General features: G+C 40.8%; 4 protein-coding genes across 8 annotated transcripts; 3 read left to right on the top strand and 1 right to left on the bottom strand.

Moving 5' to 3' along the window:
- Window positions 1-215: 215 nt before the first annotated feature.
- LOC147796862 (transmembrane protein 254-like) lies at window positions 216-4,013 on the top strand. 2 transcript variants are annotated; one of them, XM_087145963.1, is made up of 5 exons: window positions 216-397; window positions 490-581; window positions 1,364-1,461; window positions 2,393-2,452; window positions 3,030-4,013. In XM_087145963.1, exons 2-5 carry the CDS (start codon window positions 495-497, stop codon window positions 3,145-3,147), a joined length of 363 nt encoding a protein of 120 aa, XP_087002089.1. In that variant the 5' UTR covers window positions 216-397; window positions 490-494; the 3' UTR covers window positions 3,148-4,013. The 2 variants fall into 2 exon arrangements, with proteins under 2 accessions (XP_087002089.1, XP_087002088.1); XM_087145962.1 differs by having other exon boundaries at window positions 228-393.
- A 141-nt stretch (window positions 4,014-4,154) lies between these two features.
- On the top strand, window positions 4,155-8,070 carry LOC147796861 (transmembrane protein 254-like). Its single transcript, XM_087145961.1, has 5 exons — window positions 4,155-5,220; window positions 6,273-6,391; window positions 6,683-6,786; window positions 7,160-7,219; window positions 7,409-8,070. The coding sequence occupies exons 2-5, from the start codon at window positions 6,308-6,310 to the stop codon at window positions 7,527-7,529; spliced, it is 369 nt and encodes a 122-aa protein (XP_087002087.1). The 5' UTR covers window positions 4,155-5,220; window positions 6,273-6,307; the 3' UTR covers window positions 7,530-8,070.
- Window positions 8,071-8,960: 890 nt separating this feature from the next.
- Window positions 8,961-23,405, bottom strand: LOC110983571 (uncharacterized). Of its 3 annotated transcripts, none has more exons than XM_087145959.1 (9): window positions 23,275-23,405; window positions 14,287-14,654; window positions 13,803-13,883; window positions 13,344-13,414; window positions 13,127-13,196; window positions 12,881-12,987; window positions 12,411-12,483; window positions 11,963-12,112; window positions 8,961-11,200 (listed from the first exon to the last, which is right to left on the bottom strand). In XM_087145959.1, exons 1-9 carry the CDS (start codon window positions 23,332-23,334, stop codon window positions 11,032-11,034), a joined length of 1,149 nt encoding a protein of 382 aa, XP_087002085.1. In that variant the 5' UTR covers window positions 23,335-23,405; the 3' UTR covers window positions 8,961-11,031. The 3 variants fall into 3 exon arrangements, with proteins under 3 accessions (XP_087002085.1, XP_022098611.2, XP_087002084.1); XM_022242919.2 differs by having other exon boundaries at window positions 23,257-23,395; XM_087145958.1 differs by lacking the exon at window positions 23,275-23,405 and adding an exon at window positions 15,950-16,081.
- LOC110983567 (X-ray radiation resistance-associated protein 1-like) lies at window positions 16,369-23,741 on the top strand. Of its 2 annotated transcripts, none has more exons than XM_022242905.2 (13): window positions 16,369-16,507; window positions 18,025-18,233; window positions 18,344-18,488; window positions 18,701-18,798; window positions 18,930-19,075; window positions 19,863-20,176; window positions 20,480-20,625; window positions 20,901-21,089; window positions 21,216-21,560; window positions 22,083-22,284; window positions 22,421-22,530; window positions 22,754-22,924; window positions 23,297-23,741. In XM_022242905.2, the coding sequence occupies exons 1-13, from the start codon at window positions 16,411-16,413 to the stop codon at window positions 23,495-23,497; spliced, it is 2,373 nt and encodes a 790-aa protein (XP_022098597.2). In that variant the 5' UTR covers window positions 16,369-16,410; the 3' UTR covers window positions 23,498-23,741. The 2 variants fall into 2 exon arrangements, with proteins under 2 accessions (XP_022098597.2, XP_022098596.2); XM_022242904.2 differs by having other exon boundaries at window positions 20,901-21,113.
- The last annotated feature ends 5 nt before the right edge of the window (window positions 23,742-23,746 follow it).

The following is a 23,746-nucleotide window of genomic DNA, read 5'->3' as shown; positions in this document are numbered from 1 at the left end:
CGACTGAAGAAATCTGTAAGGATTTAATGTTTGCATACCTTCAAACTGCGCGGAGATATAACAAATGTACAAAGAACTCCATACAATGGCTCCGTTTGTTAGATTATACCGAAACAAACCGGCTGTTGAAAGGTTATCAGAGGGAACTGGGAACAATAGTCATATCTGCAATACGTGGTGACGGTTTAACCGAAGGCATATCGGCAATTGGTGGGAACGCACAGGAGTACACAATATGACTACATGATCTTGATATATCGGATGCGATCGACGATACACCACCACATCACGATGGCGGAACACCGCACTGGCTGATCACACCCGCAACTGTAGACGAGTTGAACCAGACGGTTTCAGCAAAAATTCAACTACAAACAGAATTACATCCACTGAGTTAGTAAGATGGTTTTAAGATCACATTGAAATTAATCAGTTCAACATTTGGCAGGTGTCTGTTTCTGATGCGGACAATCAATTCTTCTGTTTCAGACAAAATGCAGTTTCGTAATCGCAGCTATTTTCGGCTACCCAGCATACCTTGGATGGTGATTGTCTTTTCTTCTTTCGGCATCATGGCTCCGGTAGGTATAGGAGGTAGGAGAGTTTTCGCCTCGTCTATGGTGTCCTAAAGCGGACGGGCAAACGTCGTGTGTGTGTGCGTGTGAGTTCGCACGTCGTGCTTGTGGGGTTAAACGTCGTGTTCGTGAGTGGCCAGGGCCAATTTCATGGATCATCAGCATGATTTTTGCCCTTGATAAAAACAGGATTACCAACCGAAATGTTCATGTGTTGTATATTGCTTGTGAATGGTGTTCAGCTGATGTTCGCTTAAAATGGCGTGGATTTTTGGCTGTTAACGTGTTTTTCCTGAGCAAGAAAATACTGTGCTAAGCAATTTTTTTTGCTTAGCAGCTTCATGAAATTGGCCCTGACCACTCAAAAACACGACGTTCGAACTCACACATACGACGTTTGCCTGTCCGCTTTAGAACACCATACCTTTCAGATGTAAACTAGTTTTTTGCGAGAGTCCGTTGTTGATAAGCGTGGTTCTACGGTGATTTCCGAGTGCTTGTGCATATACCTGTACTGCTAACCAGTGGCATAAATACGGAGAGGGGGGTGGGGCACACGCCCCCTCCGGTGGATGCCCCCTCATTTGAAATCTGTGAATAATCTCTGTTAAGTTTATATAGCTATGCAACTTTTTCTTCTAGTGCCCCCCCCCCTTGAACCAACGTGTGCACCTCTGTGTGCCACCCCGGACATTTAGCCTTATATGCCACTGCGAATGAGACAAGTCACAGCACGTTTTTGCAATCCAAAGTAATTCATTTTATCCACAACCATGCTTACATTACAGTGTTTGGCCTTCGCACCGCACATGGTACCTCTACAATACTTCGGGCCCGTAGGACCACTCTATCGGTTTTTGATACGGACCAACACGTGGAACGCAGTGTAAGTCGCCGAAGTAATTTTTTTCCCACAAAATTATTTTGTTCAATTGAAACTGAAAACATTTAATTCACCTTAAGTATTCAAAAAATCACGATAAAGAAGTAATCATTTCAAATTATCATAAATTCAGTTCAAGAAATACATGGCAGGACTGTGTCTTTTAATTTCTACCTCGAACCGAGACATTGTTTGCCAGTGGGCCAAGCTACATCGAACACATACTGGTCTATTGCGTGCGTACTGTGCGCTATTTACACTGTACATGTACACTGTACATGCATCGTTCAGGCGATGACGTCATCCAATCAGCTTGGTAGCGATGGTGAACGGCCAAAACGGGATTTTTTGTGGGCGGGGAAACGCAGGATCTTTTTATTCATTTTGGGGTCACGATTAAATTCAGTGTTTAGTAAACATAGAATTTATGATGTTTTTGAAATGGTTACGTATTTATCGTTATTTTAAAATATTTGAAGTAAACAAAATGTTCCCAATTTCCGTTAACCTTTACGCGCCATGACCAGTGGAATGGCCAAAACTGTTTGTTGAACTTTTTCAGGAAATGAAATCTCTGCACCAGGCGTGAAATGGGACAGAGGGGTACCCCCTAACAAGTTCCTTTCCTATACACACTCCAGCCTATTGTTACTTAACAATCCCACCTAGATGTCTGATTCCTGAGATACCAGTATTAATGACCAACCAAAGGAGGGGGGTCTCTCCGTCCCACAGTTTGCATCAAATGTCAATCTCGGTAACTGCTTAAAACAATGGCCAGCTGTTATAATGAGCTTGGCTGTCAACAATCTGAAATTATAGCAGAATCAGGTGGAGTTGGGAAGGGAGGTAGAGTCAAATTCTAGCCGTACAGTAATTAATTCAGCCCCAAACCAAAGATATGTTTGATTTTTTATTTTGTTGACATGTCCAGGATGGTCAGCGCGTTACTGTTACACGCTAGTGAAGCGATCTACAGTTGGTATTTGTGCAGGTGTGAATACTTTCCGTTCTTGAATTTATCTTCCCAATCTTTTTTGAGTCCAAGTGTAATTGCTTTTAAACAAAAGGAGATCCTGTGGGGGGTCATGGCCTCCGAGGGCGCTTTTTTAATAATGAGAAAAGATAATATGGGGTTCTATTCCATTTTCCTCCCTTCTAAGCGTTTAGAAAGCCTCAAATGTGTGACCTTACCCCTCAGAAAGGCCAGTGTCACAACAAAACTTCCTAACTTGTGGCCCCAGAAGAAATATTTGTCCTCTCAGAAAATTTGGTTTTGCATATGGTAAGACCATTGGATTCGATTAAGTATCTTCCATTGAACTAATCAGCGTTATAAATTACTGGTCCAGTGAAATACCGACCGCCTGTTAGAAGTTCTTGCACATTCGTAGATTATTTGCTGATGAGACTTTGTAAATGAGTCACCAGATGTTGAGGATTCGCATAGTGATTTGTTGAAGAACGGCATACTTCATACTGAGCAAAATCAAGGCAGTTGTTTGAGGTTAGGCTACTAGCCGATTATAGACCACCTTACTGAATGAGGAATTTTGTCTTGTCCAATATAGGAGGAAGGGTATCGAAGGGTTAGCAAGGGTCAAATGGTTTGTCTCCACTGCAGTCTTCGGTGGGGCCTCTCTGTATGAGCTCCACAGGTACAATCCAGTCGCCAATGAAGCTGACTGATCGGTGCAGAGACTAAAACAGCGGAGTTTCTCCAGTGGATGTTACGAGACTTTTAACAATTTATGGTTGAAAACATACCCGCCCTTGATTTACATTTTTTTATAGCAGCAGTTTGCATCATCCGTTAATGTCCAAAGTGGTCTGCGCCTGTTATCAGTAAGCCGGCTGAACGCATGATTATGTGCTGCGCTGTCAGTCTCATATCAGGCAGCCTTTGTTTGAATGAATTGGTACAAAGTACATGTTATCGATAAAAGTCCTCACTGAACAGCTCCATTCTCCAATATCACAAGTTTACTTTGCGACTCAAGAGGGCCATTTTTAGAAACAGTCTTTGTAAAGTGTTTATAAATGATGGATCTGGATAAACATGTCAGATGGGGTGATAGAGATTTGCATTCATTTGTTGAAAATTATCATAAATTTGACGATGATTATTGATGCATCTGGAGTATAATGACATAACCTACTTGTATCATTCACTCTTAACCAAAGAATTGGTCACTAGTAATGAAACGTCTGGATTATATTTTTTTCTTAAGAAAAGAAAAAACTTTGATGAGCATTTCGACAGCCTTTGGCACTTAAATATTACTTGAAACAGATTGAAGGCTCCAGTACTATCACTATTTTTTTGTTATAAATTAGATGCAGCTGAGTACTTCACAACGTACTGTACATTGATTACTTTTGTACCTTTCTCCTTTTCCTTTCCTGATTATGTTTAAAATTTCTCTCTTTTGCTGATTTAGTTCGGTCCCGTTGACAGGAAAAACAACTGAAGACCTTTATCGATATAACGAGCGCATTTGTGTTCTTTTCTCATCTATAATTTTTAATAACAGAGCCACTGTTGATCGATTTTATGCCTAAATTTATAATAAGCTGTCTTCTTAATGCAGCAGTGTGAAAAGATCGAGCAGAGAACAGTTCCCAATACAGATAAATTTCCATTCAAGAAAGTATCTTTATCCCCGACCTTTAAGGGTGTAGTCCACTAATTCAGGCCCCGCGTTGAAAACGGTAAAATCAGCATTGTTCGGGGCCCAATAATATGCGTACCAACATCTCCGAGGCATCTGAAACACACGTTAAATTATTGTATGGTCCATAATCTTTTAATTTCTTTTCAATTTTCTATGGGTTAACCCATTACATTTTGAGTTATTCCCTCAAAACAAAATTACCCCCCCCCTAAGTTATTTTTCCAAAGTCTGCTTGCAGCCATTTTTCAAGTGACAATCCTCAACTTTTTCGGGCACTTAGGACTATTTTTCAACAGTATTCTTTAGCCATTCTGCTCTCAGATGGAAGCCCAAAGAACCAGGAAGTTGATTCTGGCATTGATTTACACAATCTCACCATTTTGGGGGCCATACAATCTCCGTTTTCAAAAGATACGGGGGGGGGGCACTTTTAATGATAGTGACTGGCCAGAAATTCTCGCTTGAATTAGTGGACTGCACCCTTGAAGGTTGCAGGCCAGTAAATAGGTCCGAAATTGCCTGCGCCGGGACCAAATCACGATTTGTAGGCTGCAAAATTCTCTTCTATTAGAGCCTTCCGTGGCACGTGGACTGGGTGTTTTGTTAAAAAGGTGGATATAATGCAGGAGCAGGCCTATAATTTTGTATTTCTGAAAGTTCCGGACCAAACGGAGCCCTCCAAATTGCTCTATTTTGCCATGAAGTGTAGGCATCAATTTCCAAAATGGCGATGGGCCTCTTGATTGTTTTTAGGGGTGATTTTCTCTGGAGAGAAATATCTTCAAAAGTCATCAGTTTAGCCAATGAAAATTGAAAGGAAAATGAAAGATGAGGAAGTGAGCTTTAATTCGATATGTCTCGAATACCTGAAACTTGTATGTTTTCTGATTTTTTGAAGTGGGGATATTTATCACTGTTGTCTATGGCAACTAATTTACTGGATTGCACCCTATAACATCGTTACCTTCATGTCTGGTAACCAGACGTAACGGCGAATTTCCTGACGCTAACACTATACGGTACCCATATTCATTGCATCTGCGCATAAAATTAGCACACTCAATAGCATGCACTAACTTGAGCGAAGGTGAGACTTTCCATTTTTACACGATGCAGGCCTAAGTTACGAGTGCTAAACGTAGATGAAAATCAGGGCTTAGTTGTTTATTACTAGAGATTTCTGTGGTCAGGCCCTGTTGACACACATGTATGTCCGTTGACTCTGTCAATGTTTGTGCACCGTCCGCCCCGCTGCTACGTCCGGAGCGGACGTTGGACCCCACACTGTACTGGGGGTACGCGCCCCAACCCCCGTCACGTCACGTCAAGCTTGCGCATCCTCCTAAGAAGAAGATTAAGAGAAAATTGGTCCGAGACAAAAGATCAGGAAATATCAAATTCCAGACCATTCATGCCTGCACTGTTAGTGTTACTGTCTGCTAATTAATTTTGTTAGGCCTAGGCCTATTTTAATTTTGTCCCTGTTGTGCCGGGGTTTTGACTGAAACTTAAAAGATCTGCGGGATTGCAAGAAATGATTTTTGAGCTAAAAAATCCCGTACACAGATGACAGAGCCGTTTGACACCCTGTGTACAAACCCTACGAGACTGGTCTGAAAAATTCTAAGTTTTCTAACATCTCTAAGTGAAGACCTCTATATTTACACTGTTCAATTGGAGTTTCAGGACGGCTAATAATGTACTAGGTCCCTGCTGGGAAAACTAAGTAAGCTATTATACCTAGGCCTAGCCCCCTATATAGAATTCTTTCCCTACTCTGTATGACGTCTGTCAATCCTGGCCAGATCCTGCTGCTGTCACTTGATCACCTTTTCGCTTCAATTCATGGCTGTGGAAAACTACTTAAAATTTACAGTTCTGAATTTGTAAAAAAAACAGGGCGAGCATTATGGAGAAAACATTGCCTTTCGTTGCACTCTACTGGGGACTGACCTGTTTTGTAAGAATAAAAGTCTGAGGATTTTGAAAAGGATAGATGGAAATGTAAAGAGAATAATATGTAGACAAATCAAGCTGCTCTTCTGGTCTTTATTTAGGGGTCACCTCTATAGCACCCAACAACAGATGTGAAATGGCGTATATTTGACTCTTGACTCATGTTGACTTCTTTTTCAACAGAGCAATCTTCATTTACACTGGATGTTTGTTCTACAATGACACTAAAAAGTGAGACCTACTTCTCCTTGCCTGATGTGCCATGGATGGTAGTCATTGTAGTAGGACTCTACATATTATTTGTGAGTTCATAAGAATTCATCCTAGGCTGTTGCTAGATTTGGCATATTTAGGGGAACGGCATTACCACGTTCAGCTGTACATGGAAAAACAATATACATGTATTGGGGTGAAATGCAGTTCTTTAACTGGTTGTCCAAATATATTTGGCCGTGAAAAAAAGGTTAGCAAAGTTGACACACTTTGACCTCATTTGACCCCAAAAGAAAGAGGGGGGTGATGATGTAACAATAAGTCTAAGCAGAAGAAATTGTTGATCTTTTACACTTACACATTTCTTTTCCTCTCCTCAGGGTTCGCTGTTGTTGCCGTCAATAGTTCCTTTTACGTATTTAGGTCCTCTTGGATTCCTGGCTAGCTATCTAAAAGAGGACCATCCAGGTGTTCTTATATTTCTGTAAGTATCACAGTAAAATGACCATTACGCTTTTATTGCAAAGTCATTTTTTTCTTTTGTGGATTGAGATAATTATAATTCAGTGTCTTGCCTATGGACACAACACAAACTAGCAGGTTGATTTGAGCTTCTAACCATCAAGGCTTGATTATGACTGACCAATCCTAGCTCCTAGAAATTTCATGTAGAGTAGTCATATACAGGAAGGAATTGTTCTACCAAGATTAGGTTTGAAAAAAATAAACTACCCAGGGTAAAATTGAAACTACCTTGTCTTAGCCATTATTTCAACATGTCTTGTTTTTCTGCTAACATCGCAAACAAGATTGCATCAGTTTGCTGAAGATTTTACCAAATATTGTTTTCTTTACAGTGCAGTGTTTACTGTGGTTTGCCATGTTGGAGAATCGATTTACTGTATGAAGATGTGTGGGTAAGTCATGATGGATTCCTTAAAAAAACCACTTGGGAAATTTGAGGAAGAAACATTTATCTGTAGTAACGGTGTATTAGGCTCAATTGATTGTAATTTGACAATAATTTGGTTGATACTGTAAATGTTTTGTAGTTCTATTTTCCTGATGTCTTTGAGAGACTCTTATCGTTTTTCTCATGCATATAGGCAAAAGAACATCAGCGAGTCAAGCAGGGTGAAGTGGTTCTTGTCTACTATGGTGTTTGGCGGGGCTTCGCTTTACAAACTTAACCAGTACAAACAGAGTGCTACAAAGCTCAAAGATTAGATTGGAAACAAAGTTTACAACACTATCTTGACATGGTAAACAAGGTTTTTGACTTTTTGTTTGGAACAGGGAATTTATTAACAATTGTTAGACTTCTTCGGTATCAAGGGTGTATTTTATCTCTAGAAAAAACCAATCAACTTATTCTATGTTGCCGTTTCAAAATGCCATTAAGTGAAGAATGCCAAAGTACTCTGTTTAGTTACTGTGTTGACTTTACAGAGCTAATGAGATTTAGTCCAAGATTTGTAATTTGAAAATATCTTTGATGGCCCTGATTGCAAAACTTGTTTCTATCTCTTGAAGCTGTATATCTACATGTATGTCCAATTGTATTCTTTTTAAATTTGAAAAACTGGAAATTGGACAAATTGAATAAACCGAATAATTAAGTCTTCCCATTGAATGTTTTGTACATTTTTCCAAACTATTAAAATCTTGCACACTTTTTTTTCTTAATTTCATTTAAAATCAAACATCCCACGTAATTCCTACCATGGTGCATTAAAAAGGTTTGAACTAAAACAAGTTAGGTGAGTTTTTTTGTATGGCACATCACTGGCAATATTGAAAAAGTTCTTATAATTAGGTTTTATTTACATATGCGGAAACGATGAAGACATGACTAATCACAAGTATGTAGGGTGTACCAGTGAAAAGTAAGAACTGAATATTTACAAGCAAAACCTAAATAGTCCATTTATTTGATTCAACTGATTTGGTGTTCATTTGCATATTCAAATTTGTGACCTCTGACCTTTTATGAAATTGCGCAATTGAACCTTTAAATATAAGTTCCGAGCAAATTTTCTTGAAGAGGCCTGTGGCCTGGTGGTCTAGCTTGCTGACTGCCAGGCCAGGGGACCCCGGTTCAAATCCAGCCGGGGTCCCGGAAAAGGAAGTTTTTTTTTTTTTTTTTTTTTTTTTTTACTAAGTTTTTTAGCAAAATTGTGCATGCCCACCTGGGATTGAACCCAGGTCCTTGTGCATAGCAGTCAGTGTCCTTAACCGCTATGCCACGGCTCTTTCTTGAAAAAATGTGCTCGTTTCTAAATGTTAAACCTTCTGATGTTTGGACTTAGAATATTTTCAGGCCAAGTCTGAATGGGAGATGGCAAGGGGTACCACTTGAGGCTGGAAGTCTGACAGCCGATACTCTCTATGTGATATAGAGAGTGGGGTAAGGGCTTAGGAGTATAGTACTATTGGGACTGTTCAGATTCCAGAGAGTTGAAGGACAAAGTTTCTTATTGTTCAATATTACCAATTGGCTTATTTGAGCCTCTGTAAGGATGGCAGAATTGAGCTTAAAGGGGCAGGGCTTGGGATTGGTCAGAAGAGTAAGATGTACAGAATTGGGAAAAGAAGGAACTATACTGAGGAGGGTGAGTGGCAGGTGGCTGCATTTTCACAAACGCAATGAAAGACAAGTTTTCTTGACTTACGGTAATGAACATTTATTTCATCCTCAAATACACATGTAGCTGTATATTTAGATTTCTAATGGCTCTATAATTACACACACCTAGTGATTTTAGTCCATTTGCCCGAAACAAAAACCATTTTAGTTCACTAATAATTTTATGCCAAGCAACCTACCGATTTGCAATTGGGTATTTTACAGGAAAAGACTTTCCAATGCTACAGCAATGTGCATGTACACTCGGAAATACTACAGCTTGTAAAACTTTCACCAAGGGGTGAGGTTTGCAAAGAGGAAAAAAAGAACCAAAAGCTGGAGTGGGGCACTGGATGGGCTAAACAGTGTGATGGGTACAATGCGGTTAGTCTGGTTGCCTAAAGAGAGAGGACAAAGGGGAGATGTCAAGTGCACCATACCTGGAAACCGTTTTTCAGTTTTTAAAAGCAGGCAATAATATAAAGTTCCAAATATTTATGCGAATCCTATCAATTACAGTCTTTCCTTGTACAAATTTATCAATGCAATTTGTGAAGTCTAGCATTGTTATAAATTATGCAAACATGAATGCTATTAAATGAAAGAAAAATATGTAAATGTGAGAATAAACGTACATGAATTACAGTCGACACGATTAATACCAGCTTGATGTGACTCCCCAGAAACTTTGTCTTATGGTGAACCTCGTGTTATACGTGTTGACACTTATCCCATTCATAAAGCGTAAGCCTGGCTTCGTACACCAGTAAGCATTGTTACCACGGCAATGTGCTGTACATGAATGATACAGGACAGTATATGCAGTGGATTGGTACTTCATGTACATGTACCAGCCTTTAACTTTTTCATGAATTTTATTTAAAATGTTCTTATCAATATGATTCAAACGAATAACACAAAGGTTTTGAAAATGTTAGCAGAGATTAGTGGTGTAAATGGCCGGCTGCATCACGCCGTGCAGTGTGGCCAAGTACTATCTGGAAACTGGTACCCGATGCAGAAACGTTCTTTTAATTGATGGAACAGGAACTTACAGTTTTAATGTGCGACAGGGTTGTGCAAGTTTTATCTTGAAAGTGGAATGTGGGACATCGGTTAAATGAAGGAAGGGAACTTAAGAAGGGTGAAATTTCTAAAACCTATTTCAATTTTCTTCCCATTGACCATGCAGGGTCTTTGATAAGGATCGTTTGTGTATTTGTTTTCCTCGGCATCAAAACTTCTGTCCCATTTATGATTTTTGAGTCAGGTTCACCCATTGTTCGATTTAAATTTTAAAAAACCCTCTTTCGGACCAGACCTGCTGTGACCGAAACTCCTTTGAGTTGTCATTGCAACACCCTTTGTTGTCTTGAATAAAGCACCCTCTAGTGGCACAAGGAACAGAGTTGCCAAGTCATCGGCAGTAAAACCGCAGCACAAAGTGTCGAGGGGATATTATTATTGGAGAACTACTGACGCGCTCCATCAGGATTTACTGGGATCAAGCTCTTGAAGAGGCGTTTTCAATTGTACTCCTTTTAAAAATGCCATGGACAATGGTTTTTGACACTGCGGGTTAGGGAAAAGTGCTCGTCCTGTCCGTGTTCTCGGCTTAGCACAGCTCATATAAGTAAGTTTTGTCTCATAGGAACGTGTACAAGAAATAAGCTGGTAATTGTAAACGCGATCTCGTCTCAAGCGTGCTCGTGTTAATCGTGTTCAACTGTACATGTATGATAAAAGTATACAGAACACAAAGTAACAGCAGAAGTGTTTGTCCAAAAGTACACTGACCAACTGTGTATTAAATTTCGATAGTAATTTTGCTAAAAGTCTATCAATGTGCAAATGAACATAGCCTTGCTCCATCACTGAAGAGGAAGCGAGGGGCTGCATCTCTGAGTTTAACCTTTTTGAAGCATGGAGGATACAATGGAGGGCACTTCTGGACGTTGGTCATTTTGGAGTAAACATAAAAGATTTTACCCAAATTAAACAGCGCCCTCAAATAGGCTAATAACCGAGATTCTCACGAGGATCTTGCGAGGGTCTTGGAAAACTGTTCCTCCTCAGGGATGGAGGCAAGGACTGCTATCTGAGTTACTTTCTCTCCTTGACTTTCTTGTGAACCATCTCTCGGAAGTCCCGTAAGATCTTGTCTTCCCTCTTGCTTCTCTCCTCCTTGTTGAAGGAGGCGAGGGCACGCTTCTCGTCTGCACTGTAGATCTGGTTTTCCTTACGCATACGCACGGCTTCCATACGACGATGTCTGTGGAGGAAATTTAACACCAAAGAATGAGCTGCAGCAGGAACTGAGACATTCCTTGAAATATTGGGATGTTGTAGCTGTTTTTCACCCCTTATTTCACTGAAAACAGCAAGTGTTGCAGTCGAGTGTGACACAAAGTCCCTGCAAGTCCATCACAAGTCAGTCTATTTTCAAGTCGGAAAAGGAATAGTGAAGACAGGATTCCTTGGACATCGTTCTTCCAATGCTACCACTTTTTCTCACAATCTCCTCTTCTAATTGCCCCCTCTTTACAGATTTCTTCAGGGTTACGAGCTACAGTGCCAAGGGCGCTTTTGAGGAATCTTTGATTTCATTACCAGGAAGACTTAAATAATAATCAAAATAACAATCCAGTTACTTCTGAACAAACTTGTGATGTAATTCACCAAAGGGTGCACTTTGAACATGGTTTCTAATGTGTTCTCTTTTTTGTGAGAAAACTAATTGACGTCCACTTTTGAGTTAAATGTATTAAAAAAGTGCACTTCTTGAGGCTTGTCCATGCTTTTCTAGACAAATGAGGGAGCTGTTGATGTGATGCCAATCCGGGAAGACATGGTTAACGGGTACAGTGTGGCTACTCCACGTTGCAACGTCAGGGTACAGTGAAACTGACCAAACATTTCAAGCCAACAGTATGGTGCAGTTCTAGCATGTTGTGGCAGTCTTGAAAGCAGAAGTGAGTGACTAGACAGAGGGAGTGTTTAGGAACGCACAGTGTTTGCTGACCAACGCTCTTACCTGCTACCACTCATGACGTAACCTGCATCTTCAAATTTGGAGATTTCATTGCTGGTCAGGCCAATCTCACCACGACGTGGGATACGTTTGCCGGCCTCAACATAGGCAGCCATTGCAGCACCCTCACCTGGCAACAAGGCTTTCCCAAAACTGAAATATCACCAAAACAATGGTAGAAAAGGTAACCTTAGTTTTTTTGCAGTCACAGAATAATCGAGGTTTCGTCAAAATGAGCAAAACAAAGGTTTCATCCCATAGTGCTTGTACTCCATTATATCCAATTATCTTTAGTCACTGCAGCAGATAGAAAAACCATGCAGTGCTCAGCAGTGCAGGGAGTAACAGGCCAGGTGGGTTCTGATTGGTACAGGGGGAAATGGGTTGAGCAAATGTTCAGAACCAAAATATTTATTCCTGTCTGCAAAGAAAGAAACAAAAGGAGACTTACTCTATCAGAGCAGTGGTGCCAGACGAGGACCCCATGGGCAGGGGCCCAACCACGCTGCCGTCACCTTTAACACCTGGTAATTAAGATTGAAAATAAAAGGTAGCGATTGACAATGTCAAAAAGATACGGCTGAGGCTAGAAGTAACACAATAATCATAGGTGAGCCACAGGCAAGCGGCTACAGCCATGTCCCACAGACCTATGTACTACTGTCAGCCTAAGCCAGTTGATTTGGACATGGTCTACCTCAAGCTAGTTGACACACACAAACAGAAGGTACACAAAGACTGCTTTCTGCCCGTGACACATTGCAAAAATCGTTGCTAGGCGACAAGGATTTTATGAAGTGGGCTTTTCTATAAAAAATATATCAGAACTTAAGATGTTAGCAAATGCCATGGCCAAAGGTATTGGCAAAAGTTAATTTCTAAACAGACAATGAGCATGACTGACAGTAACAGCTTTTCTACCTGCCGTTTTCTCCACCCACTGTTCCTGGTCCTCATCACTGTCAGAGTCGCTATCACTCCAGTCCTCGCTGGAACTGGATTTTCTCTTACGCTTGCTTCTTTTCTTACTGTTAGAAAAACAAAAAAAGGGATAAAACAAACATCAAAACTAACACTAAGATTTGACTTCTGCTACTCTAGGCCAATGGCATTATTACAAAACTAAAACTAGTCAGCAAAGAGAGACACTTCTGGTTTGGTGTTCACCTTTTCTTCCGTCTTTTCTGTTCTTTTCGGCGTTTGGATTTTTTGGATTTCTTCTTCCTTCTTCTTTCCTCTGAAAAAAAGATGAATTGAAGAATTAGCCAAAAGCAAATAAAAATGGCTTCTCTCTGTGAGCAATTGCATTCAAGGCCACTCAAAGTCACAATGCAGAGTTTTCAAATGGAACTTTTCACACAAAGTCTCTGAACAAGGTACCTACCTTCACTGTCTGTGCTACTGCTGGCATCAGTGTCATCTTTATCATTCTCTGTATGGCTGAACTCGTCAGAGCTGACAGGGTCAAGACAAAATAATGATAAATCTTTACCCACACATGACAAAAGGACAGGTCAAAGAAGGAATAGGATTCCCGAAAAACTGAAAAAAAATTTAAAATCCTCCCCAGAATGGTACATTCTCTAAAATTCCACAGAGCAACAAAGTCCCATGTAAAATCAAAGTCACTTGGCTGGGCTCAACCTTCCTACATCCACCAAAATCTTCCACAAATAATCTATGGATTTTGAAGGATTTGGGAAGGTAAGCTATATAAAAATGCCACTCTGTAAAAGAGCCAAACGAAGTACAGCAGAAAATGAGCAATAAAGAGGAATAAATAATGAGGAATAAAGTTGACTTAATCCAGCAAGTCACTGTAAACCTAATGCTGGGAACTTACTCAGGTTCTGCTCTCTCTGGTGATGCTGCCCACACATCGGCCACTCCTTGCTCCATGATCTTCTCTCGCTCGGACCTCCTCCTATGAAAAAAAAAAGCATCCCTTCAGCTTTGAAAGTTTCCACAAACTCTCATACAGAAATCGGGAAGACAAAATGGGAACACGAGAAAAAAATGGCTTACTGCTACGTCAATTTTTGTTTGTCCCTCTTCAGAAACAATATCTGATTTTATTACATTGTGATGAATCTTCTAAATTTCCAAATATTTCCCCAAATACTTCTTGGAAAATTAATTGCGATATCAACATAATGCTGGACTAAAAAAGCACTTATAATCACAAAGCACACTTTTTGAAGTGTTCTGTGACACAAGTACGCATACAAAAGAACACAAATGAAATGACCCTTTGAATGAAAAAAATGCAAATGGTTTGCATGTTTTCGTTTCCAAATAAAATGTGTCCAACTAATTGTCTGACATACATCTCAAAGAATCGTTCTTGTTGGTCTTGTGCTTCTTGTCTCCAGTCACCTGATGATCTGCGGTGTCGTTCTCCATGGCCATTCTGTCGGATGTCATCTCTGTATTTGATGTCCCAGTCTCTGTCATCCAGGCGGCCTTGACCAGACCTCCGGTCTGACTCTGACCTATCCCATCGCTCGCGTGAGCGGCTGCGAGATCGAGACTTTCTTGGCCGTGAATAGTCCTTGGGGTGATCTCTGTCTCGTGAATGATCTCTGTGGCGGTCACGATGGTGGTGATACGAAGGACTGGAATCTCTGTAGCTTTCACCGTAACCCATGACTTGGTAGGAAGTCTCTTCAAAAACTCTGGGCTCAAAATCTGGAGCCTGTTTACGATTGGAAATAAATACATACATGTATATTGTAGATGTACACGTACCCTAATACGGCGCAACCCGTAACATAGCACATTTGATATTTTGCCACAAAAGCTTTGCTACAGCAACAATTTTTACCTCAAATTTCACAATAAGTGAAATTTTATCAACCCCTCAAATTCCCATTCATAAATCTTAAGTTTCCCTACCCCACTTCAAAAGTTCCAGTGAAATTCTATTTTTACCTGATCTTCTGATTTTTTTCAAAGACCAAAATGAATTCTTCTTAAATGAGCCCCAAAATAAGTAATTACAAACTTGTCGTTTAATAATTTTTGGGAGCAGGCAGATAATGAATCCTGCAGTACTAGTCTAGGGGTAGTTTCTTAGTAAACAGGAAGACGCAACTGTGTGACATTTGGGAGCTTTGTAACCTTTCACGGTGAAAACAAACTGCTGCTTTACAACAACATTACAACATGAATAAGTTAATGGTGTTTTGACCTCACTGTGACCTTGGACTGCAAAAGCTCCCAGATAAATGCATACAGTTGCGCCAGTCTATAGAGCACCAAAGTCATGAAAGTGATCACATCACACACACAGTTATGTGTGAAGGGCATTAGCACCAGAACCAGTGCGTGAACCAAGATGCTCATTTACATTGTATATTGTTGCCCCCTATCCCGTGTATGCTGGACAGACACAATTTTACAGTTTTATGCATTTCTGAGGTCAGAGCGAGGTGAAAACACCCTTGTTGTCGTGCTTGTCGTAATGTACACATGGTGGAGGTTTGTTTCAGAAACGTTGAAACTGTGAAAGGTCACAAAGCTCCCGGATGTTGCAGAGAGTTGCCACCAGCCAATACCACTGCACTAGCTGCAGGCTGAGTAGATCATGGTCATGATCAAAGATCGTATAGCGCCGCAAAGCGGCGAAAGATGGGGAACTTCACCATAAATACCCGTAAAACGTTGTTATCACATGGGCGTCATTCTGGTTGGACTACCACTGCGCAGTGCATGTTAACGAACGTTCACACTCGAATGGCGCCCATGGTGATAACAACACCTTTATGGCCGAATTACCCATCTTGCACCGCTACACGGCGCTATATAATCTTTGGTCATGATGGTCCTCCCATGGAGGAAGGAACACATCACGTTAATATTTTCACTGCTAAATTCGACCGTTTTAGGACATTTTATTGCTTTCATTTGCCTGATAAGTTACTACAGGTAAAAAATAGTGGCGTCTGTTTATGGAATTCTTTCCCTGGAATCGGAAAAAAATCTCCTTACCAGACAAAAATATGAAATAAAACGCACTACAACAAGATTGACGACATGCAGACACGACCCTGATGACATCCATTAATGAGCAGATGTTGAATTTGTGAATATAGGCTGATTCCCTGTGACAGCGGTTTAATAAAATCAGTAACTTCAAAAGGGTACCAGACTTGATAATGTAGGAAAATAGCATTGATTTACCAGAGGGTGCGTTGAAATTAACATCTTCCCTTGATGGATTTAGAACAGCAACAAATAAGCACAGATTTTTATTAAAGTCTCGCGCGGAAACAAGGAATAAACATAATGGTATTTTGAATTAATATTTTTCAAGTTTTGTGAAAACTTGGAAGTAGTATTTTGAAGTAAAAAAAGTAATTCTAAGGGTTTTATGTTCGGTAATTTTCGGTAACTATCGGGTTGATTGTCAACAAAATGACGGTTGCCCATAGCGACAGAACAAATCCATCATGGCGGTCCCAGCCGGTGTAAAACTTGACGACGGATCGGGCGGTTTTTTTACAAATTGCTTCCCGGCCAGAAATATTTTCAGGCAATCAGAAGATGGTATGGAGATCTTTATGATAATTAAGCATTATTTGTGTGTTCATTGGGTTTTATCGCAAGTTTTTCTAAGTTTGTCTTTGATTTTTTTTCTGCCTGTGTTTCGCAGCTTGTTCAATTGTTCTCTTGTTTGGTTATTGTTTTGTGAAGTTCAATGTTAACGTGACCCATTTTGTCACATTTAAGCAGTGTTAAGAGTCTAACAGAGAGTCAGCTATTATTTTTGCCTGGACAAGATATTAATTCAGTATAATGCATTTATTGCGTCGTCAGTCATGTGTCAGTCTCATTGGAAAAAGAATGGATCCTAGCTAGCTTGGGAGGCTCAGGCTAAATAGTCTAGGGCTTGGCCCTAGGCCTAGGCTTGTCCTCTTTTTTTCTGTTTTCTTTGCAAGTGATCTTGGAGAGGATGTCATAAGAAAAATTTTGATAAGTTTGGGGTTAAGATGTTGCGTCCTGACTCCACTTTTCTCACCATACGCTAGGCTATATTATCTCAATAAAAGTCAGTCATTAGGCCTACATAAATGCTGGAAAGACATGAATTCTGGACTGAGAAACATTTACCAATGTTGTTGGGAAATAGGCCTACTTAGAAAATTCTCTTCCCTCCCCATAGACTTTGTATACAACTGCTGAAGTGGAGTCAGGATGCAACATTGTTCTCAAGTTTGGATTTCATTGGACTCTGCAAAGCTAAGAAATACTGATTTAAAGCAGGGATATTTTGTGATTTTTTTGTAGGTGTACCAAGGCCCTAATCATAATCCAGAGAAACTGATTTTTGGTACACAAAAATGAGTGTGGATTTTGACTGAAAAGCTTAAATTTCACATTTCCATGAAATGTTTGTTTTATTCATGCCTTATTTCAATGAATTAAATACTGGTTTCACTTGAAATTAAAAAATTTTGAAATTGGAAATTAGATAGAGGAGCTAGAGCCTGCGGAAAGACAAATTTTAATCACGATTTCCTAATTAAGAAAAACGACTTCCCAAATAAACAGCGCCCTCACTCATTTATGCATGTCCCTATCCTGGCCTTACAGCAAATAAGCAAATGTTATTCAACCTTTCAATTTTGGCCAAAGCCTAACATCCGTGAATGTATCAGAAGACACAACACTCTGTGACATTTGAGAACTTTGTGACCTTTCGCTATGAATACAAATTGCTGCATTGGGACAAGTAAACTGTTTTCACCTCGCTGTGACCTCAGGTTGCAAAAGCTCCCAGATGAACGCATAAAGTTACATCCGCCCATACTTGCTTGATCCCTTATTTTGCCACTTACTGAGAAGACCAGTCAAAGTGACAACAAATGGACGTTAATTGTGTAGTCCTGACGAAATTGGGAAAACGAACAAACCCGTGGGCCTATCGTTAGGCCTAACCATTAACATTTGATAGGCTCTAGCCTTTTTTTTCTTTAATATAACACTGGCATTGCATGTAAAGGCCTAGGCCTACAACGAGTACAACTTTGCATGACAGTATAAGAGCTTTGTTGTGTCAATAGCTGGGGCATGGATGGTAGCACAGAGAGCGGAGCAACGTCGACACTTCAAGGCCGTTCTGTGTGCTAAGCCTAAGACCTACGCGCAGCTCAAACATGAACGGAAGGAGAGAGACAAAGAAGAAAAAAGGAAGAGACAGCCACCGTCTTCCCCGGATGTCTATGCTGAAGCTGACACCACCACTCCAGGCTTGCTAGATGGTTTCTTCCTGGTAAAAAACAATTTTTTTTCCCTAATAAAACACATTAAAAAATTCTTTTCTAATTCTGTGTTTTCATGCAGTTGAAAATGTAATGTGTTTTCTTTAATTGGTTTTTCCAGCTGAAGCACTGTTGTGTAGAAGATCCCACTGATGTTTGTTCCATCAACATCACTGGCAAAGAACTGACGGATGTCAAAGAAGACGACTTCCAGTTGTTTGATAACGTGGCCTACATCAATGCTGGAGAAAACCTCTTGCCATTTGGTGAATATAAACTCTCCCTCTTTCCAAATTCTTGACGATGAATACCACTTTGAAGTCATAAGTTTGGATAGGAAATGCCTTCAAAATGATTAAATTGAATTAAGAGTGTGTGTATTTGGTGGTTTAAAAAGAAATAAAATCACTTTTCTGAAGATGTGAGGGTAGGCAAACAGCTTGTTCACTGATGTTTACTTCCTTTTATTTCCTTTCAGAGGCTTTTAGCCATTTTCCAATTGTTCGGGAGGTAGAGCTACCCTTGAATGCTCTACGAGGAATTCGGATAGACCTTGACGATTTTCCCTGCTTAGAAGTAAGAATTGACACAATATATCCCAATCCTACAATGGGTTTGCTTTCAATACTTTATGCATGTCTTAATTGCTGGCCTTGTCCTGTGGGACAAAATTGCTCTATAGAGTACCTTTTGGGTTTTTTCTTCAGGTACTCGATCTGTCGTACAACAACCTCTCCAAAGAAGACATCTTGGCTCTGGGCATGCTTCCAAAGTTGAAAGTTCTGTACCTGACTGGTAATCAGCTTCGTTCACTGCCGGTGGAGTTGGCCAAGCCATATAAAGTAACCCTTGCGTAAGTCAAAATGAGCTTAACACTACTCTTGACAGTCTCTCCATTTAGGTGTTGTACGTGGAAGGTTGTAGCTTGGGACTGTATTCCAGATTGGGTCATGCATTATGCAGCAAGTTGTGTAAAGATTGGACACGATCACTCCTCCTAAGTGTTCATTTCTAAGGCAATCTCGCAAATAACATATTGGCCATGAGACCTTCCGAGGGTTGTCATGAGTTGGCACTGAATCCTGGGCTAAGCTTGAGATGGTTCTGCTCTCAGTTAGGTCTTCCTAGTTGGGTACAACAGGTGAGGGTTGCCATCTTCAGTACTTTGTTCAGCAATTCTCAAATTACTGTTGATGTCAGCCCCTCAGCTGTGTACCAGGTGCATCGTGGGAAACATGTTGTCTACCAGATTGTTTACACCTGTTATCGATTGTAAAAATTAAAGTTTTCAATCACCTGCATATTTTAATCTTTCATTTTTTCTTTGTATTATACACTTATGTGGAGTTTTTCATCATGATTCCGCCCTTGTAAAGCATACTGAAGCTTTCAAGAATGAGAACTTGCCATCTAAATCATCCTTTGACTGCGCAGCTGAACATGGAGCTATTTTAGTGCTAGCTACGTGCCTTTCTTTTGTATCTTCAATGATTGCCATTCTACAGATTGTATTTTACACTCACTAAGACAGAAGGCTTAAATCATGTATCTAGAATCTTTTAAGTGCATATTTTTTGCTTCAAGTCAATTACTTGTACTTCAAATCATCAATCTTTGGTCTCCTTTCTCTTCATTTCTAGGGACAGCAGAGCTACGTCCATCCCCCGCTTCCCCTGCTTAGAGCTCCTCTTCCTAGATGATAACCATCTGACTGACCTGGCCACCTTTGCCAGTCTGGCTGGCCTCAAGCGGCTCAAGCAACTCAATCTTGACAAGAATGACATCGCCTTGGTGCCTCATCTCAAGGCTCTGAGTGGCAAGCACGTTGCTGTGGAAAGCGAGCCGCCTTCAGCTGCCTCCACGCCGGGTCGTAAAGCCCGACGGAAGTCAGCCAAGAGCCGCGGAGGAAGTAGGAGTGGATCAGTCTCACCTGGCCAGACCCCAACAGAATCGGGTATTAATGAAGAAATTACCTAAAACACAGGCCAAGCTAAAATCCACCTTCCCCCAAAATCTCGCAATTGCTTCAGTTGTCTTCTGAGATGATTGGCACTGTTTTGGATATCCAAGCAGATTGTTCTAACCATTTCCATTTTCAGGAAAAAGCTTTGAATGGATAGATGAATGGAAACCCAGCTTAAAATCGATTAAACACAGTTTGGCCTTTTTGCTGCTCATGCTACAAAATCAGTATCATTTGACTATCTGCGTAAAAAATTTGGCTGAAATACCTCTTACCCTCCCTAAACTCTTCCAGATGGGCAAGACATCAACCACTCTGCAAAGCATCTTTCAGAAATCAAAGAGGAGCCTCAAAGCAGCAGTGTACATGACAATGATCCAGACCAAGATTTGCCACCACCTTTCCCTGAGTTGGAGCATCTAAGTCTTGCCTTCAATAAGGTAGTGTTGTCATCTCCATCCGGGTCACTAGTTCCAATATCTCCATGGAATAACCAATTTAGGCTTGGCAAGTAGCATATTTATTACATGCTTCATGGGACCAACATTTGCCTAAATGAGGCTACCCAGTTGTGTGTGGTCTGCTGTTACTTATCTCAGAGATTCTGAAAGGTGAAAAATTGAAGGTACTGTGAATGAAATATTTACCATTTGAGGGCTCAGTTAGGTGCAGAATCTATTTTGCATCACCTCAACCTCCTCTGTCCGACTCTCAGATCAGTGATGAGGAATCGCTCCTTGCTGTAGCTGCCTGGCCAATGCTGAAAGAATTAATCATCCATGACAACCCACTGACGACCAACAGCAGCGGAGATCCACCCCTACTCAAGAGGTACCTTAAGGACAGGTTAGGCATCCACATGGTGCGAAGGAAACCAGACCACAGGCCCAAGCCCCCAATCCAGGTACCAGCCAAGCCACATAGAAAGGTAATACAATGTGCCTCTTTGGAACTGGACCCCAAAAAACATTTTGAGGTAAATCAATCAAGGAGATCATAACTTTTGTTTTTGCTCGCTAATTATGCACAGGTTGCTGAGGTGGTCCCACCAATTCCAAAGAAACCACTTCAGTTGATGCTGGAATCAGGTGACGTCACCAAAGCCCTCCCTTCGTCACTATCACATCCCACTCCTCTAACAGTGGACAAACCCCAGCAGCCCATCTCTGGTCCGCTCCCACCAATTCCGGCCACTCCTGAGGAGAGGCCCCAGACCTATCCACTCCATCACAGGGAAAGCCGCGATGAGGTTTTAGAGGTAGCGAAAATGACCCGGACAAAGTCATGGACTGCCGAGAATGTCCCAAGCTCGCAAGCATCCAATGATAAAGCTGACGAGGTCCAGCAAGCAGATGAACCTGTCTTCCTCACTCAGGTCAAATAAAAATCATTTTTCCAAAATCTTTTGAAGGAACAAAATATTCATTTGACACCTGCTTCAGAAATGTATGAATGATGTTGATCAAAAGTCGCTTTAGGTTACCATTACCTCTGATAACACTATTGGTTGGTTTCCAGTGAGTATGGTCATCACTAGTGTTGTAGTTGAGACCACTTAAGACCTTCACAAGACCACACGAGGCCAGCACAAGACCAACACAAGACCTCCAGTCTGAACTCAAGTCACAAGCTATTCAAATGAACAGCAACAAAAGCATTTCTTTGTCATTGTTCACCCTGTTACTTGTGACCGGTCTTGTGATAGTCTCTACTACAACACTGGTCATCACGTTGCCCAAGGTAGAAGTATGTCACCAAGACAGCGTTATGGACATTTCTGAAGCTGAACATGACAGCTCATCAAATTCCTTATCCGCCAAGTTGCACAGATCCATCAAGTTTTCAGAATTTCCTTCCCCGATGCTTACTTTCTACCTAAAATGCCACATTGTCTCAGGTTGATGATCAAACTGACGAACAGAAACCCCAAGAAGCCCCGTCTGACCAGGAACCTGACAAAGATCCTCAGAAAGAGAAACCAAAGAAACTGGAGCGTGTAGACAGTGCTGCCTACTCAATGTCTGTCCCAGACAAGTTCAAAGGTTACGAGATATTCTACGACACACCAGACGACCCAGATGAAGAACCAGTAGTAACAGGTGAGATTATTTCATCCTCCTTTAAGCAAAACAAAATCTCCAGACTTGACAGACTAAGCTTTTGTAATGACAGCTGCTAATCTAATTTGTAGTTCCTTGTTTGACTTGGCAATATTGATCTCTTTTTTTATTCCAGACATCCAAGGCAACCTACGATCACTCAGATTGGCTCTCAAACACCCAACACTATATCAGAACCAGGTGGATTTAGAAAAACTGCAGAAGCCATTTGAACCATACCAGAGAGTAAGTTACGTGTTGCAGTACATCACAGTTTTGTCAAATATTACAGCAAACCAACCACGTGAACATCATGGCAAACTTGAATTCACCATGAAACCATGAAATATTGACTTACAAAATGATAATATTGTTTAGGCAAGAGAGAGTTTTATAGTGCACAAAGAATAGGATAAAGCAATAACTTGACATCGAATCATTGACGGTTGACAAGAGATGTTCTTTACAGAGAAAGTTCCAGCCCCGCCCACCCCACAAGAGCAAAGCAGAGAAACTTGAAGACATCCTGGAGACGATGAAGAACCGGCTAGTCATTGAAGAGGTCAACCTTGGCAAGCTGCTGCAAGACCAGAAGATGCTCAAGAAGGATTATCCAGAGGCCCTGCAACTCCTACAGGAGGTACTAAGCCACGCCCCCTTCAGTTTACTTCACTTATTCAGGATCTCAACACCCACAGTTTACAAAATCTACAGATGTACATGTACTTTTCTGTGTAGTGTACCACTACACAGAAAAGTACATGTACATGAACTACTTCACGTGTTACCCTGAAACTTCAAAATCTTGGGCCCAAAAGCTGCAATTGTTGGGTTATTTCTCTCTTTTTGATGCTTGATCAAATTCTATTTGCCCATTTGAACGCATTTACAGAATGTAACAATAAAATGTCTACAGAAAATGTCAACACCCAGACAACCCCCTTTTTAAAAACTCATAGATGAGAGACTCACAGGTTTTTAACACTGTACCTTCTTCTCTTCTGACGTGCAGATCCAAGCAAAGTACAGCACAGTGCGTGCTAGCTCCATGCACACCAACCAGAATCAACAGGAAGCTGTAACAGAAACACTCCAAGCCATGCAGGACCTCAGTGACAGACTGAAACTGCAGAACTCGTCACATGGGGGCGCCAGACCCAAATCAGGCAGCACCACCAGGGTCCGATCCAAACACAGCAGTGCAGTGAATTGAAGATTGAATTGTGAATCATAAAACAAAAAAAAACCAACCTCCCTTCATAATGAAGATTGTTTATCAAACATTTTATTATTTGTAGAGTGCACATACTTGTATTTAATTTATCTTGTAATTATATCACTTGAAATATGTACTTTATTTTCTGATATGGTCACGGCAGTGTCGAATACATGTACTGTTTGACTTTTGTACATCAATAAAAAAAAGTCAAGCTTTTTTCCTCCAGCAAGAAATGGAACTTTG

The sequence above is a fragment of the Acanthaster planci genome, linkage group LG14 (assembly GCF_054643075.1).
Source record: "Acanthaster planci isolate LZ-2023a linkage group LG14, COTS_SCS, whole genome shotgun sequence".
Lineage (NCBI taxonomy): Eukaryota > Metazoa > Echinodermata > Asteroidea > Valvatida > Acanthasteridae > Acanthaster > Acanthaster planci.
Note: the sequence above shows the minus strand (reverse complement) of the source record. Positions and strands in the feature narration are given on the sequence as shown.

Bases quoted from the DNA above. Each gene is read 5' to 3' on its own strand.
- LOC147796862 (XM_087145963.1), top strand. From the start codon at position 495: ATGCAGTTTCGTAATCGCAGCTATTTTCGGCTACCCAGCATACCTTGG. The intron at 1,462-2,392 runs GTAAGTCGCCGA...TGACATGTCCAG, and splicing joins ACCAACACGTGGAACGCAGT to GATGGTCAGCGCGTTACTGT. The intron at 2,453-3,029 runs GTGTGAATACTT...TGTCCAATATAG, and splicing joins TACAGTTGGTATTTGTGCAG to GAGGAAGGGTATCGAAGGGT.
- LOC147796861 (XM_087145961.1), top strand. From the start codon at position 6,308: ATGACACTAAAAAGTGAGACCTACTTCTCCTTGCCTGATGTGCCATGG. The intron at 6,787-7,159 runs GTAAGTATCACA...TTTTCTTTACAG, and splicing joins CCAGGTGTTCTTATATTTCT to TGCAGTGTTTACTGTGGTTT. The intron at 7,220-7,408 runs GTAAGTCATGAT...TCATGCATATAG, and splicing joins TACTGTATGAAGATGTGTGG to GCAAAAGAACATCAGCGAGT.
- LOC110983571 (XM_087145958.1), bottom strand. From the start codon at position 16,018: ATGTCATCAGGGTCGTGTCTGCATGTCGTCAATCTTGTTGTAGTGCGT. The intron at 13,884-14,286 runs GTATGTCAGACA...TTTTTTTCATAG, and splicing joins CAAGAACGATTCTTTGAGAT to GAGGAGGTCCGAGCGAGAGA. The intron at 11,201-11,962 runs GTAAGAGCGTTG...TTTCCTCCACAG, and splicing joins TACGTCATGAGTGGTAGCAG to ACATCGTCGTATGGAAGCCG.
- LOC110983567 (XM_022242904.2), top strand. From the start codon at position 16,411: ATGGCGGTCCCAGCCGGTGTAAAACTTGACGACGGATCGGGCGGTTTT. The intron at 19,076-19,862 runs GTAAGTCAAAAT...CTTCATTTCTAG, and splicing joins CCATATAAAGTAACCCTTGC to GGACAGCAGAGCTACGTCCA. The intron at 22,925-23,296 runs GTACTAAGCCAC...TCTGACGTGCAG, and splicing joins CCCTGCAACTCCTACAGGAG to ATCCAAGCAAAGTACAGCAC.